The sequence below is a fragment of the Rhipicephalus microplus genome, chromosome 4, assembly GCF_043290135.1.
Source record: "Rhipicephalus microplus isolate Deutch F79 chromosome 4, USDA_Rmic, whole genome shotgun sequence".
In the NCBI taxonomy this organism is placed as follows: Eukaryota; Metazoa; Arthropoda; class Arachnida; order Ixodida; family Ixodidae; genus Rhipicephalus; species Rhipicephalus microplus.
In genome coordinates, this window is record NC_134703.1 from 108,256,615 (window position 1) to 108,274,759 (window position 18,145).

Sequence of the window (18,145 nt, forward strand, 5' to 3'; positions counted from 1 at the left end):
GGCTACGTGTTCATGTGGTATCAAGATATTTTTTCCCGTATGGCATTTAGTGTCCCCCCATCCCACGCTTACAATTTTTTGGAAAAATCGTCCCGCTTCACGTCACTTCACAGAGTATCCAACGCAATTATTGCAATTTCCACGCAATAATTGCGTTCGATCGGACAATCTTGCCTACTGTGTTCTATTTTAGGTGGTGTTGCGTGTCCGCACAGCTAACTCGCTTGCCAGCCAGTTAGTACCTACCGAATGTGCTCAGGACCACGGGGAGGAAGGTAACATTGATGAGCTGCGTGAGCACCATGTCACCGATAGCGTACAGGTACGACTGAAAAAACAAAACAAAAGTGAGTGCAGGAATGTCTAAACTCAAAGCCCTAATGGGACAATGCTACGTGAAGCGTATTTAGGCCATCTATACTGTTGTTCTATATTGGGCTAGCGCGCAGCGTGTCACCTTGTTCATGCTCTCCGTGTAGGCGTTCTCGCGCTGCATGTGCTGCATCGTGGCGATGGTGGCCAGGAAGGTTCCCTTAACGCTCGTCCAGGCGAGCACCATGGCCTGGCGCACGGTCACTTGGTAGCCGTAGTGCCCGATAACGGGGTACAGCAGCACCACTGCCATGCCCCTGCCGGGACAACGATGGCAATACAAGAGTGTTCAATTTTTTTTGATAGAACAGTCATATAAAAATTATGTGCACGTTCATGCAGCTGGCACCATCGCTGCTCTGCTGTCGCTAGGAAGCGCACAAACACATGCGAGTGTGTAGTCATGTACCACCTTTCAACGTGCCAGGTTTGATGGTAAACGGGAGCGATGTTTCAGAGAAGCGAACAGGAATCATAAATGACTTGAACTGCTAACATTTCCAGATGCTACATAGGTGATGACATACACCAAGTTTTCTACCTAGAACAACTGAATTGTACACCAATTGTTCCAATGCTGAATCAATGTTTTAAAGATCCAGTAAGTACAAGTGGAATACATTAAGAACAGTTTAGCCGAAAGGTTGAACGTAAAAAAAAGCCACCCACATCTTCCCACGGGGGAACTCGACTAAATGCGTCGCAGAGGGGTGCAGCGTACCACATGAATGCTGCGTTATTGAGTATGGTTTGAGAATGCTTAATTGTTACTTTGTCCTAGTTATTCTTCTTTATTGAATGAAGGAGAAGCGAAGGCAAGGAGTGCAAATTGAAAGTGGGCCCGTATTGCTTGGTGCCGTCGTCGCATTGGGAAGCCAAGTAAGGACGCCCTTGACGGAATTCCGAACGCGCGCTCTGCCGCTTACATTCACACCACCTGCGTTCGAGGGAGAGGAGTACGGGCGAAAGGTCCACACTCTACTGGGCATGCTCGGCTTGCTGAACTCCCGCCTGGAGGAACAGTTTTTTCGGGTGTCTTCCTTGGCGGGCACGAGACGATCTGAGCATGCGCAGTGAGAGTGTAGATGGCGCTGGCGACGCCCAAGCGCGACATCCTGCAACTAGGAAATGCTTCGAGTTTATTTCAATGCACCAAGGCAATTGTCTTCGCTAGAAACGATAACTAGCTCAGCAAGGTATCTGCTGGCCGGCCAACGTTTGGAGCTAATGGCCCCGCCGCGGTGGTCTAGTGGCTAAGGTACTCGGCTGCTGACCCGGAGGTCGCGGGTGGTGGTGGTGGTAGTGGTTAGAATGAAGAGGAAAAAGGCACCTAATTTCTGTCTGCCTTCAGGCGACATGGCGCAGTGCCTTATAGGGGTGGGGGGAAGGATGGGTAAAAAGAAGAGAAGGAAAATAGACGAAGAAGTAGGCAGGCAAGCGACGGAAAAAAGAAGGAGATAGGAAAGTGGGAATTCGGTCGAAGCAGTCCAAGGGCGGGGCGCCGCAATGCGAAAGCTGCATGGCGTCAGGAGACCGCGGAGGGCGAACCAGTCGGCGGGGCTACGCTGGCGTCAGAGATCTCGAGGGCACAACCGTCCAGCTTAAAATCCTGCGAGCGAATCCCCTCGCGGGTTCGAATCCCGGCTGCGGCGGCTGCATTTCCGATGGAGGCGGAAATGTAGGCCCGTGTTCTCAGATTTGGGTGCACGTTAAAGAACCCCAGGTGGTCGAAATTTCCGGAGCCCTCCACTACGGCATCTCTCATAATCAAATGGTGGTTTTGGGACGTTAAACCCCACATATCAATCAATCAATCATTAGAGCTATTGCACAAGCAATCGCATATAATAGTTTTTAATCCCCGCAAAAGTTGCATGCAGCACGATGTGGTTTCTCCCTCCTTCGCAGTAGAGCAGAATGAACGTTTGAAAAGTGCAGGAAATGATGTATATATATAGAAAATGTCTGCAGGTGACACTGAACAACGTCTACGGATCAACTTGTACGCAAGCTTAACCTGCTTTATTTTGACCATGTGATGAAGTCTCACGGCAAATGCCTATACGTTAAGCTGTCATTTATGCGCAAGAACAAAGCTTTGGAGTAGCCTAATTACTTGGCAACCTTTGTATATGTCATAGTTTACGCTTGATGTTTTTTTCTTTAAAATTATATATAAGTTACTCCGCTATCCTTGTTCGTGAGTGTTGGCCTTGGCGAAATAACAATCCCACCAGCCGTGATCAATTGTGTTCACAGCTTGCATGTATGTCAAACGGGGTAATAATAACATCATACTTTAATTCCAAGATATTGCCAAGATGCAGTACTGCTTTATTTAATTAGAGTAATCAGCCTATTTCATCGATTGCTGAGATAACAATGGGAACGGTACCTTAGCTCAAATAGTGATTTTGCGAAAGCGGTCCATCGTCTACTATAATTTTTTAGCATAGTCGGAAAACTCTCTTTAGAAAATATAACTGAGGCTCTCTGTGAAAGTTTTAACGATGTAACTTGTACAGATCTTCCTTTTTTTGCCTGGCTTAGTTGTGACATGTACTCTCGCATGAGGAAATAAAAATGAAGTTCATCGTTAGGGAGAGTATAAATATGCCTGCGTTTTCTCTTCCTCTTTTTGAACGTCTTGTTTTATTAGTAATGAAAAGCACCTGGCTTCCACTTTCGTTAATCATGCACTATCATTCAGCTCTCCATTCATTCGTCACATGAGCGCCAACCGTTCAAGCGTTTTATTTTTCAAGTTTTCAAGTGTCTTTTGGCTCTCTCGCTGGGACCAAAATGTCGATCCGCAGTATATTTAATTAATTAGACATGAGGCAATTATTAGGCGCAGTGAGAAGACAATATGAGTGGCTAGTCGTCGAATCAAGTGAAGTGACGCTAATATCAGGAGTGTGCTTATTTCGGCTGGCTCATTCACAGAGGGAACAAGGTCTTGAATAAAGTCGGCAAGCATAGCGAGATAGGAGTCGCTACAACTAATTGATTTTGAATATGTTTTTCTTGGGTCGCATTAACAAATCTTCCTTTTCCTAAACGCCTTTTTGCCATAGGTCAGCAGGCTTCGCTAATGGTATGTCCCACAACGTGATTGGCTGAAATATTTTCCAACAAAATGTTTTGTGTAAGACGTTTTTGAATACATGCCCTCACGTTTTGTCTTGGACGCTGTTTTTTCTTAAAGCTTGAGTGTAGCACTGGTAAGCTAAAATAATTACCGACTACCAATTTCGAATGCGCCACAAACAGGTGCCATTACCGTATGGCTGTTTTGACGACGTAACAGGTGCACATGACCTCCCAGTCCAGCGTGGTTGCGTACTGGATCAGAAGCACGGCGGTGTACGAAGCTGACACGCAGGTAGCCAGTGTGCCCGTGACGTCATACAGCATATCCCAATAACTGTAATGAGAAAGAGACAAAGAAAAGCTATTCCCTTTAGCTAATGCTCAGGAGACCACAAATAAAACCACATGCTCTCACGGCACGAGACGCTCGTGGAAATAAATGCGGCGACTTTAATTACATTATTCACTAGCCCATATTGCTGCAGGATACAGAAGAAAAGTTATCACCTAAAGAGCCAGTTAAGACGGGGTGGGTCGATGCACACAAAAAGACATCGGCGAATAAAAAACCCGCAGGCCAAGGCCATCGTCTACTATCTACCATATTGAACCCCCACACCGGAAGCTTTCCGCATCCGGCGCGGTTTTTGCACTGCCTGTGTGATCGGAGAAGCTGCAAACTTTCCACAGCTGCGCGTTTTTCGTAGTGCCTGTAAGATTGGCCCACCCTTCACCAAGCGACTGTGTCATGAGATATCACGTGACGTCACGTCATGCATGTGCCGTCGAATACGCATCACGATGACAAATTTCAGTGACCTGTGGTGTTATTTTGACACCACCCTGCGACGTCATTGCGCGACATTTTTTTTTCGAATGACTGTTACATTGATGCTGCCAACTGACATCTCGGTATTTCATGAGTCATTGAAAAATTTCACCTTGACATTTCAACGTCGTTAGCTAAATAACAAGGTTGGGCTAACAGAGCAATGCGTGTGTTGCATCATGTAATATTTGGCGGTATTATGAAATCATGGCCAATAATGAATATTGCGCAGGCATGATTATGTCTCAAGAATGCTCGCAGCTAGAAATCCGCCTTTCACTGTCGTGCACAGAAGTTTATTGCCTGCAGCAACATGTAACGTGCAAGAGAGTGCTTACCTAATAGGTCAATTGCTTCATAGCGTTTGTGCTGAGGAAGTGTTAAAAGTGTTTGGTTTACTACCAATGCTGGCGTTGAATCCCACAGAAGAAATAGGTATTTTTTTGAAGACAGGAAGAAAAAATTACGGTGGCCGGCTCAAAAAGTTGCTTGTAATATCCAATTTCTCTTATCAAAAGACCCTACCTCCTGTTCGTTTGGACTTCCTCTGCCCCTTCTGTTGGCCCCTGTCCGTGAATTACAAACTACTTCATGAATTACAAACGTTACCACCACTTTTCCAAATCAATACACCATCACTTCCTCTTATTCTGACAAACTAAAAGGGTACTTTAATTGAAAACGGGCATTCACGCCAGTTTCATGCCTCGAAAATTGTCACACCGCCATGTTGACATAGTGGCTAAGGTACTCGGCTGCTGACCCGCAGGTCGTGGGATCGAATCCCGGCTGTGTGGCGGCTGCAATTTCGATGGAGGCGAAAATGCTGTAGGCCCGGGTGCTCAGATTTGGGTGTACGTTAAATAATCCCAGGTGGTCGAAGTTTCTGGAGCTATTCACTATATGGCGTCTCTCATAATCATATGGTGGTTTTCGGATGTTAAACCCCGCATATCAATCAAATCAAGCCTTGAGAACCGTCGGAAAGTGAAGCTGCTGCCCTTTTCTTCAGGCTCTTTTGGCAGTGTTTTCAACAACAATTTCTTCGTTGGTTCTTTGTTCTTAAGGTTAAGCTATAGAGCTTCCTATAAATACACAAGAGGGAACTTTGGGGCTAGTGTCAATTGGAGCTACAGTGCATGGTGCTTCAGCCGGCATGGGAATGGTGGGTAGTACACTGCATTCTTTCGACTCCGTTTGACTTCGCGCGGCCTGAGGCCACTCTGTCGCAAGAGTTCAGCAAATGTTCAGCACTTCCACGTCGCCACCTTAACCTTCTAGCCTCATTCATTCAGATCGGCTCATGGTCCATTTTGAAGCCAAAACAAACACCAATACACAAGCATAAATGAAGTCACAAGTGTGTCCAAAACCGTGAGAATAAGGTCAAGCCGAATCTGCGTTCTATACAACATTTACATGGTGGCTGAACCATCGCAGTGCCAGAGTTTTCACTAGTTGATAATACAAAGCTCAACACGTTAAACCATCTAGGTCCCGAACGACGACATGCTCACTGACGGCCGCGTTGTAATACTATGGTAGCGTTTTAGTGTGACCATGGCCTACTCTATCTGATTCTATCCACGCACGCTCTCAAAGCGAGTATAAACGTTAGGGGTTCGCCGGAATGCAAGCAGCGTTGCAAGCGCTGCTCGTATGCATGACATGCGCGGACGCACTGGTACCGTTCCACCACGGCCCCAAATCCTATGACCCCCTCAGTCAGACGCATGGTGTAAAGTACAATAACACCGTGGTCAGACCTCTTCCCCACGGTCGATCACAGCGGCGTGGCCGTTTCCTTATATCAGGTGAGCCGCACTATTAGCCATGGCGTAAGTTACGCCGTGCTATAATCCCCCTGGTCACGTAACCTGCGAGACAACTATGACTATTCCCATAAATACTATTACCACAGTGACGGCTGTACTTAGATGAAGTTGCTGTAATAACGCGAGTTTCTCACTCCTCGAGAACGTAGATGAGGTCGGTGCAGGCGATGAACCGATGCGAGTTGACGGTCATGGTGTAGACGACGACGCCCGTGACGCCGGAGCCGCGCACGCTTTCGAGGAAGAAGTAGATTAAGTAGGTGCCGCTAACGATCACGGTGACTGCAGAGTCCCCGCTGAACACCGACGTCGTCTCTAACAAGCAAAGGGTGGCATTGCCCATCAGGAAGCCTACTAGGATCGCTACCACCTGGTTCTGCAGTAGAAACAGCGGGTCGAGGCCGGCGCCTGTGGCAGAAGGGAAAACGTACATCAAATCGAATCAAATCAAATCAAATCAAACTTTATTTCAGGAATGCATACATTTACATGAATAAAATTCTACAGTACAGAGGAGGTCCCGAAGTTAGAAAACTGTCGGGGGGACCTCCGTTAGAGAATAAGTCAAGTGCGATAACAATGCAGCAAGCAGTGAAAAACACTTTGTACGAAATAAACAAAGAATGGTTAAATTTCATAACAACAAGGCAAGAAAAGTTCTGTGTAACAGCAAGTGGTATAGTGAGTAAAAGAAATACTAAAATTACGAGAAGGCATGATGGCAGAGTTTAGCAAACACGTTTTGTGATTAGGTACTCTTTAAACATTTTGCGAAACGAATAGAATGTGGGACATAACTTTATTTCAAGTGGTATGTTGTTCCATACGGATACACCTGTGAATTTAAGAGTTAGTTTTCCATAATTGCTACGCACTTGAGGGAGAAGGAAATTGTGACAGGCTGAAAACCTGGTGTTATTAGTATTGACAAGATGTTGTGTGGATAGCCCTGAAACGCATAGACCATGATAAATGAGGCGGTACATCAATATGCCTAACTTTAGAGGGAATAAAAGATTCATTGGAAGCACGGAAAAATAAATAAAGAGTGGCGTAGAAGGCGATTGAAATGGGGCGAAGGCGATCAGACGTAGTGCCCGTTTCTGAAGATGTACATATCACTGGATTGGACAAAACTTTATTGAAAACCTGTTCAGCGGCAGCCCGGCCCAGGTCCACTTCACAGTCCTCATTTTACTGTACTTTGATATGTTGATCTACTTTGTCACTCTCAGTTTGGGAAATGCCTTCCTCAAAATAAGTCACATTGTCTGTCCGACATATCAGAAGTTACAGATTGCACAAAAAATAAGGGCGTATTTGAGATCGGCACACACATGCACATGCTCAGTAAGTTAGAGAAAAAGACCTTAATTGATCAAGAACAAAACCAAAAGTTATTTTACGTTGAGTTCTTCTTTTCGAGCCTGCAGAGAGAAAGCACGTTGACCACACTGTGTTTAGTGTATGAATATCGCCCCATTACAGGCCCTAATTCACCGGGCTGATGCTGGACATTGTCCTGGATAATATCATCACGAGGTACCTAAATCTCGACGCAAAACAAAAAAGACAGTAACACGCGATTGCTTGAGCAACTTTGCACTGCCAACGAAAGGCAGCTTACCTTCGTGAAAACGGTAGTAGCCGAAGATGCACCACGTCATGACAGCGTTAAAGAGTGCCTCGGACTGCACCATTGTGGTCATCACGGGATATCGACCTGTAAATACAAGCAATAGTGCCAGTTTATGAAATAATTAGTGGAAGAACGCATCAGAATGCTCACAGAAACAACAAATTGTAGACTAATCAATATCCTGCGCAAGAGGGCGTCCAAGTGAAATTCTGAATGTTTCATTTTTCAGGGGTGGAGCTTCTCTTAATCTAACTTTGTCTTGCGTCAGGCGTAACCAGAAGTATGAGACAAACAAACTGACAAACAGATATACAAACAGACAGACGGACACACGAATGAACGAACGGACGGGCGGAAGCATGGACGGAAGCACGGACGGACGGACGCTAAGACAGATGGACGGATGAACGGGTGGGCGGATGGATGGTAGATGGATGGACAGACAGACGGATGGATGTTCAGACGAACGCACGGGCAAACGGACAGACAGATGAACAGACAGACAGACAGACAGGCGGATGGACGGATAGACAGACAGACGGATGGACAGACAGGTGCTTCGCCCCACTCATCATGATTAAATCCGTTATTATTATGTGATTTTTAACCATTCTGGCATCTACAAATGGTTATTCCGCGTCGAGTACTGAATGAAGCTCATTTGCTGAAAAGCGTAAATTTGAAGCTCTTCAGGGGCCCGGCTTGATGTGCTCAGTGCAGGCTAGAAATTTTCCAAGTTGTGTTAAAGTGAACGAACAAGATAAAAAATGATATATATAACAGAAATAACCTAGACGTAATTACATTAATTATTTTAACATTTCTACGAAAGTTTCGAAAACCTGTAGCTGACTAGGGGACCATGAAAGAGAGAGCACCAGCACCTCACCAAGCGAGCTAATGCTTTTCACCCCCGCCCCCCCCCCCCTCACGGTTGGGGAAACATCCGATTGGGGAAACAACCTGACTGAACAACACGTATCTAAAGTGCCGTAACATGGTAAGGCGCAGCCAAAGTAGCGCACAGGTCTCACACCGAGGTTTCAAATCTACTTAACAATACTCTACTCATGCCGGAGAAACCCTACAAGCTTACCTTAAACATTAGCGTCATTGACGATTTTGTTAACGATGCAGTAGGAACTCGAGAACGCGAATAGGTGAATGCCTGTGCTAAGCAATTCGTCAAGTCTCTCAGCAGTGAAGCTGCCATACGTTTCTTACAGAACGAGACACGAAGTACGAGCCAGAATCTTTTTATGCCATAATCGCAGAGACCGAAAGAAAGCCCAGGTCCTCAGACCGTGTTAGCGCCGTTAAAACCGGTCGTAAAAGGGGGTGATCAGTCTGTTCAACGCAAATATTACGTGGGGAAGTCCGCCGAGGTGGTGTAGTTGTGAGGGTGATCAACCGCTCACCTGAAAGTCACGGGTTTGACTCCCGATAGCGGCGGTCGCATTTTGATGGAGGCGAAATGGTAGAGGCTCGTGCACTGTGCGATGTCAGTGCACGGGAAAGAAGACCAGATGGTCGAAATTTCTGGAGTCCTCCTTTACAGCGTGGCTCACAATCATATCGCCTTTTTGGCATGTTAAACCCCAGATATTAATAATAACAATAATGTTATTATTACTAAAAATACTACGTGGAGGAAGGGCGTACCTTCTTCGAAGAGCGCATCGCTCATGGGCAGGCGCTCGACGCAGGACATGTAGAGGCCGAAGAGGAGACACTCGCGGAACGGCCACGTGCTATCAGCGATCTTGTGCGTCACGAACACGGTGGCCACGGCCAGCGTAATGCCTGTGCGGAGTACCGACACGTGGCGAATGCTAAAGGCTTTCAACTAAGATTCTGCGAACTTCATGTCTTACACAGTACGGAGTAGTTTGTGAAGTGCAAAGCTTAGCTTGTACAATATCAGGTAGGCTAAATATGCTTCGTATGTCTTCTTCGTGTCGAGTTATCGATTACGTTGGAACCATAAACAAATGTTTGTTACAACTGCTTATGGCGTCGTTTGAGAACGATGCAAAAATACCTTCGTTTGGAAAATTCTGTCAAGGTGAAAAAAAAAGCCAATTACTTTTTTTGAACGCCACATAAATAAAATGGATGCAGAAAACACTTATACAAAAAACAAAATCACAGTCAGCATAATTTTGACAAACAGTGATAAAGGCACAGAAAAGATAAAGGTGCCTCAAGCATAATTCAGGAGTGAACCACTTCCTATCACCAAACCCCGATAGCCCCCTCTCCCCCGTTGCTACTACCACGTCGTAACAGCAGCGAGTAATATTTTTGTATTTTCCCGTTAAAGCGCTAATCGTGCCATGATGCACAAACTTACAAATGCCAAATGCCTCCGAGCAAAGCCACATTCATTCAATCATTCTAACAAGCTGGTAATAGTCCCATTTTGCATACGGTAATAAAAATTGTATGTGACTATTGTTTTAGAGCAATTGTAAAAGGGGTTAACATCACGCAGTATTTTACAAATAGTTATCGATACAATCCGCATGATGGCGAAAGGCAATATTTCGAGAGAAGCGATTTGATCAAAGTAGCACTTTTCATTCTCAGTCCACATCTTATAATAAAATGGCATTGGGCTTCCTATGTATTTGAAACATTAAGGAGGACTGGTTGTTCGGACAGTTGATTTGACACTATTACTACAAGTAACTAGTGCAGAAAATTACACATCTCACAAAAGAAACAAAATAAATAACTGGGCGATAACATTCTTCACTGTTTGTTGTGCGTTTTTTGTTTGTGCTGGTTTCTTATATTTTGCCACGGGCATGGAAAGAGATCGAGCCACGCCATTGCGAGTTCGTGCCATTTTGTGAAAAAGAAGAAGACTGGCTGTTGTGCTAGTGGTCTAACATTCGGTTCGGCTCGACGTCCAATGCTGCTGCTCCTGTGAACAGACGTTGTGGTCTTTCCGTAATCACTTGACATTTTCTAGTGGAGGTGCTGGATAGTGTTGTATGCACTCCAGTCAGCAGCAAGATCCCGACAATGATCGCGACTTGGAAGAACCAGCTGATCTACGACGTAGCAGGTGACAACTAGGCCTACCACCTTGATTTTGACTGCTTCCACAACTCAACAAAATTATGGCTAGTTCGGGAACGCAAACCCAAGAGACATCAATTCTGTCTCCTCCATGGTTCTTCAACGCCCCGCGGACCCCGAAGCTGTTCCACGGTGACCCGTACAAGGACGTCGACGACTGGCTTGATGACTACAACCGTTGCGCCAGCGTCAACGAGCGGAACAAGTACCGAAAGCTTCGGTATGCCTACTTTTACCCTGAGGACTCTGCGCGCACTTGGTTTGAAAACCATGAAGCCGCTATGACAACCTGGCCAGAGTTTCGCAACCAGTTGCGGAATACCTTCCGAAGCTCTGACCGAAAGGAGCAAGTGGAACGGCTCCTCAATTCCCGAAATCAGCGTCCAAACGAGAGTGTTGCCATGATCGTTGAGGACATGTCGCGGCTGTTCAGGTGAGCCGACTCCTCAATGACGGAAAAGAAGAAGGTGCGCCTCCTCATGCGGGGAGGGAAAGAGCAGTTGTTCGCTGGACTAGTGCGCAACCCTCCCAGCACTGTTGCGGTTTTTCTCCGTGAAGACGACGATGGAGAGAATGCTAAGGCAGCGTTGGTATCAGTATGAGCATTTTGGCAGTCTTTCGTCAGTGTCATCGGCCCTGCCAACACCTGACGTCATGACTATAAGAGACCTGACGGAGCTCGTGAACAGTATTGTGCGCGAGGAGCTGCAAAAGCTGCACGCGGTGTCTTCTCAGCCCCATGTTGCAGCTCTAGCGGATGTTGTCCACGAGGAGGTCCGGCAGCTGGTGCAACCCATGATGACTCTACGTCCAACCGAGGTCCCACCCATGACGGCCCCATGTCCAGCCGAAGCTCCGCTACTAACGTACGCGGATGCATTACGTACTCCTGAACCGGCTGTTGGCTGTCCGTCCTGTTCGTCCACCCTGCAGACGGCGCCGTCATTCTACTCAAGACCACCTCAGTACGGCAACCCACCACTTACACGGAAATTCAGTGGATGACATGCTCCCGACAACCGGCCTCTCTGTTATCACTGTGGTTAACCAAGTCACATCTACCGTGAGTGCGCATACAGGCAAATGAATCTTCCTGGATTTCGTCCAGATGCTGGTTGACCCAGAAATGGTAAGTGGCCCCGTGCTATCGTCGAATACTTGGCAAGCCAGCAGCCCCGAACCCTTTCGCGTCGCCAATCCCGCTCACCGTCTCCACGGTGCTCCGCGTCACCTGGCCAACAATCGACCTATGCGGACGTCCCTATAGGAAGATCGCCTAGATCCACGAGTCCGCGCAGGGGAAACTAAGAACAGCGACCTCTGTGGGTGAGGCCACTGTTGATCGACCGTTACAAGACCCTCCTCCGAACTGCCCTGCCGACATCCGACGACATCCTTTCACCGACGTGTGCCATCGACGACAAACGCGTCTCTGCTCGTATCTCCGTTCTTGTCGACAACCACCCACTAACCACTCTGGTAGATACGGGTGCTGATTATTCCGTCATAAGCGCTGACCTCGCTGCACAGCTACGAAAGGTAACGACACCTTGGGGACGTGGACCCAACCTCCGGACTACGGCAGGTCACCTATTGACACCGCTGGAAATATGCACTGCCCGGCTCCGAATTCGTAAGTCGACATACATTGCTTCCTTCGTCACATTGCGCGAATGCTCCCAAAACCTAATTCTCGGAATTGATTTCCTCCGTGAGCATGGAGCCGATATTAACCTTCGCGACCTGCTCATAACGTTCTCTGACGACCATACAGCCCGACAAAAGGATGCAGCTGCGCAGACCACAACACTTCGAATTGCTGACGACACCATTGCACTTCCGCTGCGAGCCAGTATGTTGGTAACTGTGGAGAGCGACTGTGATAACAAGAGTAGTGGCATCGCCGAAACTAACCTCTCGGTGCTCTTGGCTCGGCAGATTTGTGTCGCACGCGCCATCGTCCAACTGAAACCAACACTTGGCAAAGCGAACAGTGATCGCGGACTTTGAAGCCATTGATGACGAAGAATGTTCCACTATTGCCCCGATTGCCACTGCCACCGAATGTGACATTGCGTTAGCCAGTACAGTTGACATGAATTGTCAGCTATTCTCTGCGCAGGAGCAGAAGATACGCATAATTTTAGGTACGTATAGTAACTGCTTTGCATCCACTTCCAAAATTAAGCCGACACCAAACGTGAAGCACCGCATTAAAACGCACACTACCGAACGGCCTGTACGACAGCACACCTACCGCGTGTCGCAAAAATAAAGAGAGGCAATACGTTTTCAGGTGAAACAGACGCTCGACGATGACGTTATCCAACCCTCGAGCAGTTCATGGACATCACCCGTTGTACTTGTTAAGAAAGACGGCACTCTTGGATTTTGCGTCGATTACCGGAAGCTCAACAAAGTGACGAAGAAGGACGTCTACCCTCTCCCACGCATATATGACTCACTGGATCGACTTCGACATGCCTGATATTTTTCATCAATGGATTTACGCAGCGGCTTTTGGCAGATTGAGGTCGATGAACGCGACAGGGAAAAAACAGCGTTCATAACTGCCGATGGCCTCTACGAATTCAAAGTGCTACGGTTTGATTGTGCGCTGCACCGGCAACGTTCCCAAGAATGATGGACACCGTATCGCCCGATCTGAAGTGGGAATCCTGCCTCGTCAATTTATACGGCGTCGTTGTTTTTTCCAAAACATTTGAACAACATTTACAACGACTTCAGTCCGCCATCGTGGCTATTCGATCCGCAGGCTTACCGCTAAAACCGAAGAAGTGTCGTTTCGGCTACGAGGAACTCAAGTTCCTCGGCCACCTTGTCAGTCACGATGACATTCGACCAGACCAAGAAAAGACCATGGCCGGGCCGTTGCTGCATTTCGCACACCTTTGAACAAACGGGCATAGCACCGATTTTCGGGTCTCTGCGCCTACTACAGGCGCTTTGTGCAGAGCTTTGCTAACATCGCTGAAACCCTTACGCGCTTAACGAAGCAGGATACTCCTTTTGTATGGACTCCAAGGCAGAGAGCCGTTTTTTTTTCAAGCTTCAACAGCGCCTTCAAAGTGAACCCTTACTAGGGCACTTTGATGAAGATGCCGCCACCGAACTTCACACTGACGCAAGACACATCGGTCTTGGTGCAGTGCTTGTCCAGTGGCAAGACGGCGCCAAGCGTCCCATCGCTTATGCTAGTCGCATTCTGTCATTTGCGGAAACTAACTACTCGACCACGGAGAAGAAATTCCTTGCTGTTATTTGGGTGATATCAAAGTTTCGACCATATCTGTATGGCCGTCCACTCAGAGTAGTTACGGACCATCATGCCCTCTGTTGGCTGGCCAATCTCAAGGACCCTTTAGGGCGTCTCGCGAGGTGGAGCTTGCGCCTTCAAGAATTTGAGGTTGCAGTCGTCTACAAGTCGGGCCGCAGACACACTGATGCTGACTGCTTTTCGCGCGCACCCATCGCGACGACATCGAGCGATGATGATACCGATGGCCATTTTCTTTGGGCAGTCAGTGAATCTGACTTGGCCCAACAACAGTGGAATAATTCAGAACTCTGACAACTAATCAAATACCTTCAAGGTCACAGCTCAAGTCCACCATCGGCACTCCCACGTTCAGGGTCATTTTGTCTCCGCAACGACATCCCCTACAAAAAGAACTTCGAACCTTATGCGACCTAATACTTCCTCGTCGTTCCTCGAGGGCTACGTGCTGACATTTTATCTGCCTGCCACGACGAGCCTTCGTCGGGCCACCTAGGATTCGCACGTACCCTTGCCCGGATTTGGACTCACTACTGCTGGCCAAAGCTCACCCAGGATGTCAAGCATCACTTTAAAACGTGTAATCATTGCTAGCGCCGTAAAGCCACACCTGTGCGCCTTGCTGGTTTATTGCAGCCTGTTGCACCCCTGTCACAACTCTTTGAACGAATCTGCATGGACTTGCTTGGGCCCTTCCCGAAGTCACATGATGGCAACCATTGAATTGTAGTCACTACTGACTATTGAATAAAGTACTGCGAAACGAAAGCCCAACAAGGAAGCACCACCGATGAGATTGCGTATTTTTTTATGAACAACACCGTCCTCCGCCATGGAGTGCCAACGGTTCTTTTCACTGACCGTGGAACAGCCTTTACAGCCCAATTGATGCAAGACGTCATGAGACTTAGTGGAACAGCTCGTCTCAAAACGACCGCATATCATCCACAAAATGGCCTGATGGAGAGAAAAAAGAAGACGCTCGCTGACATGCTATCCATGTGCGTCGAACGCGATCACAAAAACTGGGATAAAATGGTGCCATACGTAACGTTCGCTTACAAAACTGCGGTTCAAGAGACTACAGGTTTCACTCCTTTCCGGTTGCTTCACGGCCGAGAAGCAATTACGATGCTGGATGTCATGCTCTTGCCTGACATGACCGATATTCCTACTGATGCGAACGACTTTATCCGGCTCGCCAACGCGGCCCGTTAGCTTGCACTCGAGCAGATGCGTAAACAGCAACACATCGACTCGCAGAGCTACAACTCCCGTCATCGCCCCCAACCCGGTGATCGGTGTGGCTGTGGATCCCCGTTCGCTAAAGGGGCCGCTCGGAAAAGTTACTTCACCGCTAATTCGGTCCTTATAGAGTACTACGGCGCCTCACAGATGTCAACTATGAAGTCCTGCTTGAAGACACGACTCGGTGATCTCGATGTTCACAGCAGGCAGACATTGTTCATGTGTCACGGATAAAGCCACACTACCCCCGAGCCACCTGACACTGCTTCATCATGTGTCTTTGTGCGTGTACGCGATTACTTTAGCTTTGAATCGGTATTCAGCATCAGGGCGGTACTTTTTTTGGAAGGGGGTAATGCCAGGGGCGGGGAAGGAGATTGAGCCACGCCAATGCGAGTGTGTGCCATTTTGTGAAAACGAAGAAGACTGGTTGTTGTGCTCGTGGTCTAACGTTCGGTTCGGCTGGACGTTCAGTGCTGCTGCTCCTGTGGACAGACGTTGTGGTCTTTCCCTAATCACGTGACAGTATGTTATTAACATCTCTCCGTGCTGTGGGTGAATGAACGTACTTTGCATGTGTGAATGAAGACAGGACGTACCGAATGTTCCCAGGGAGAAGAACATGATCTCCATGTGGCAGCGGCGAAAGATGTAGTTGTTGATGCCCTGAGTGGTGTGCACGACAAATGCCGGCATGAAGGCCGTCAAGGCTTGTACGCCAATCGAGCTGTAGAAGACGTCTACCCGCTTGCTGGTCAGGGCGAACAGCGTGGTGCATCCGGCTGCCACCACGAACACCACCAGCGTGTACGGGACGCGGATGTGTCGCTGGACGGTCTTCAAAACCGCTGCATTATCGCAAAATGAAACGTGCACGAAGTAATTTTTGACTCAAATATTCTCGGAGAACTTTCATTGATCTCGATGCCTTAGGTTTCTCATGAAAACATGCAATGCATACTAAGACCCTTTACCTGCCGATTTTTCAGTGACGTCACGAATGCCTTTTACCCGTATACCTCAAACGCGAAGCCGTGTATGCGGCTAACTGCAACGTTGATTTCACACATTGATACGCAGTGATACTTACCAAAGTGATACAAAACGCGCGTCAAAGTAGACTACTTCAGAAATAATGTGCGGATTGATTGATATGGGGTTTAACGTCCCAAAACCACCATAGAATTATGAGAGACGCCGTAGTGGAGGGATCCGGAAATTTCGACCACCTGGGGTTCTTTAACGTGCGCCCAACTCAGAGCACACGGGCCTACAATATTTCCGCCTCCACCGAAAATGCAGCCGCCGCCGCCGCCGGGATTTGATCCCACGACCTGCGGGTCCGCAGCCGAGTACCTTAGCCACTAGACCACCGCGACGGGGCGATAATGTTGAGATTCTGCGCTCCTATAAGTTTTTCTTCATTGCCAAAGAAAAAGTTGTGAGTTTCTCTTTTTTTTTTCATAGCGTGGACCCCGGCGCTGAGTGTCACCACGTGTGGCACCCAGTGCTTTTGAACCTAGCCGCCAAAGAGGTTCACATTATAAAACATAGTTTGACCAAAGTGAAACTCTGCTGCTCCCCCAAACAAGATAGCATCCCCCCTCTCCCCCCCCCACACAACTTGGGGACCCACTATCTTGGGTTGCGAATTTTAAACCTCTTTGTTGTAAATGCTTATTGAACCGTAGTACTTGAACTGTGCAAATTCCTTTAACCAATATCGCGTGAAGAAACTTTGAAGAAGATGAATATGAACGCCGCAGCAAGAAAGCTGAAGTTGCACAAGACGGGTTATCGCAGAGGAAAATGCTGGGTGAATATAACGCACGTTTATGAACGTTTTTGTGGCCAATGACGCTGCTGCACGTCAGAAATCACATGCTCAATACAAAGCAGGCGAATCGCACAGCACCAGCTAGCTAGATGACATCTCATTATATCAGGCGGAATCTGCACATAAGTATGCTGAAGCAATATGTCACCGTTGTAATCGCAACCTAACGCCTGGAATGGGGAAACTGGAAGCGAAGCTGAGGGACGACAAACTTGTAAAGCAAGGGAATATCTGCTGGCTTGTTCTCTCTCGCTTAGCATGGGCGTTTGGTGAAATAACATGTTGTAACTTCAATTAATAATAGCAATTTCTTTGATTTTATGGGGCGAAACTGCGATAAAATCACAAAGAACGCTGTAGCTTAACGCACAACAACATTGCAGCGTACACATCTCTTTCGCCTCTTAAGAAACACGGCCGCCACGACCGGGATCGAACCCTGCACCTTGGGGTCATCAGCCCAGCATCGGAACCACTGTGTTAACGTGGCGGACTAATTTTAGTTAACAAAACTAAAACGTATGTAAAACGTCTCTTCATGTCCATCTAGTACAGGAATACGTTTTGAACGCTGACGTACTGGAGATGGCGAGGAAGGCGAAGAGCGCCAGGTAGTAGGCTCTGCGGTGGTCATACACCAGGTAATCGGCGTCGGTTGTCATATCCATCACGGCTCTGTAGAGTCCGGAATGAAGGCCCGGTGCCGCTGGTATTGAAAAGAGATATTTCAGAAACAAAAACTTGATGATTAGGTGAAAGACTCACGTGAAAACGCACAAAAGCAATGTGTGTCGCGTTTAGTGCGCCGCGCTGAATCAGTCGCTAGAGCGCTTGGCTGCTTACCCCAAGGTTGCGGGTTAGATCTCTGCTGAGGCAGTCGCATTTCAATGGAGGCAAACCGTGTACT

The 18,145-nt window shown here is 47.6% G+C and overlaps 1 protein-coding gene across 4 annotated transcripts in view; it reads right to left on the bottom strand.

Moving 5' to 3' along the window:
- The window catches only part of LOC142814566 (sperm-specific sodium:proton exchanger-like), an 86,349-nt gene that overhangs the window by 24,125 nt on the left and 44,079 nt on the right, over nt 1-18,145 (bottom strand). For 3 of the 4 annotated variants that reach the window (XM_075893478.1, XM_075893477.1, XM_075893476.1), the window contains exons 2-7: nt 9,431-9,571; nt 7,757-7,852; nt 6,264-6,537; nt 3,656-3,799; nt 458-629; nt 247-328 (exon numbers count right to left, since the gene is read on the bottom strand). In XM_075893478.1, coding sequence (XP_075749593.1) covers nt 247-328; nt 458-629; nt 3,656-3,799; nt 6,264-6,537; nt 7,757-7,852; nt 9,431-9,479 — 817 coding nt within the window. In that variant the 5' untranslated portion in view covers nt 9,480-9,571. Of the gene's footprint in view, nt 1-246; nt 329-457; nt 630-3,655; nt 3,800-6,263; nt 6,538-7,756; nt 7,853-9,430; nt 9,572-18,145 lie in introns of those variants that run through there. The other variant, XM_075893479.1, reaches the window with a different exon arrangement.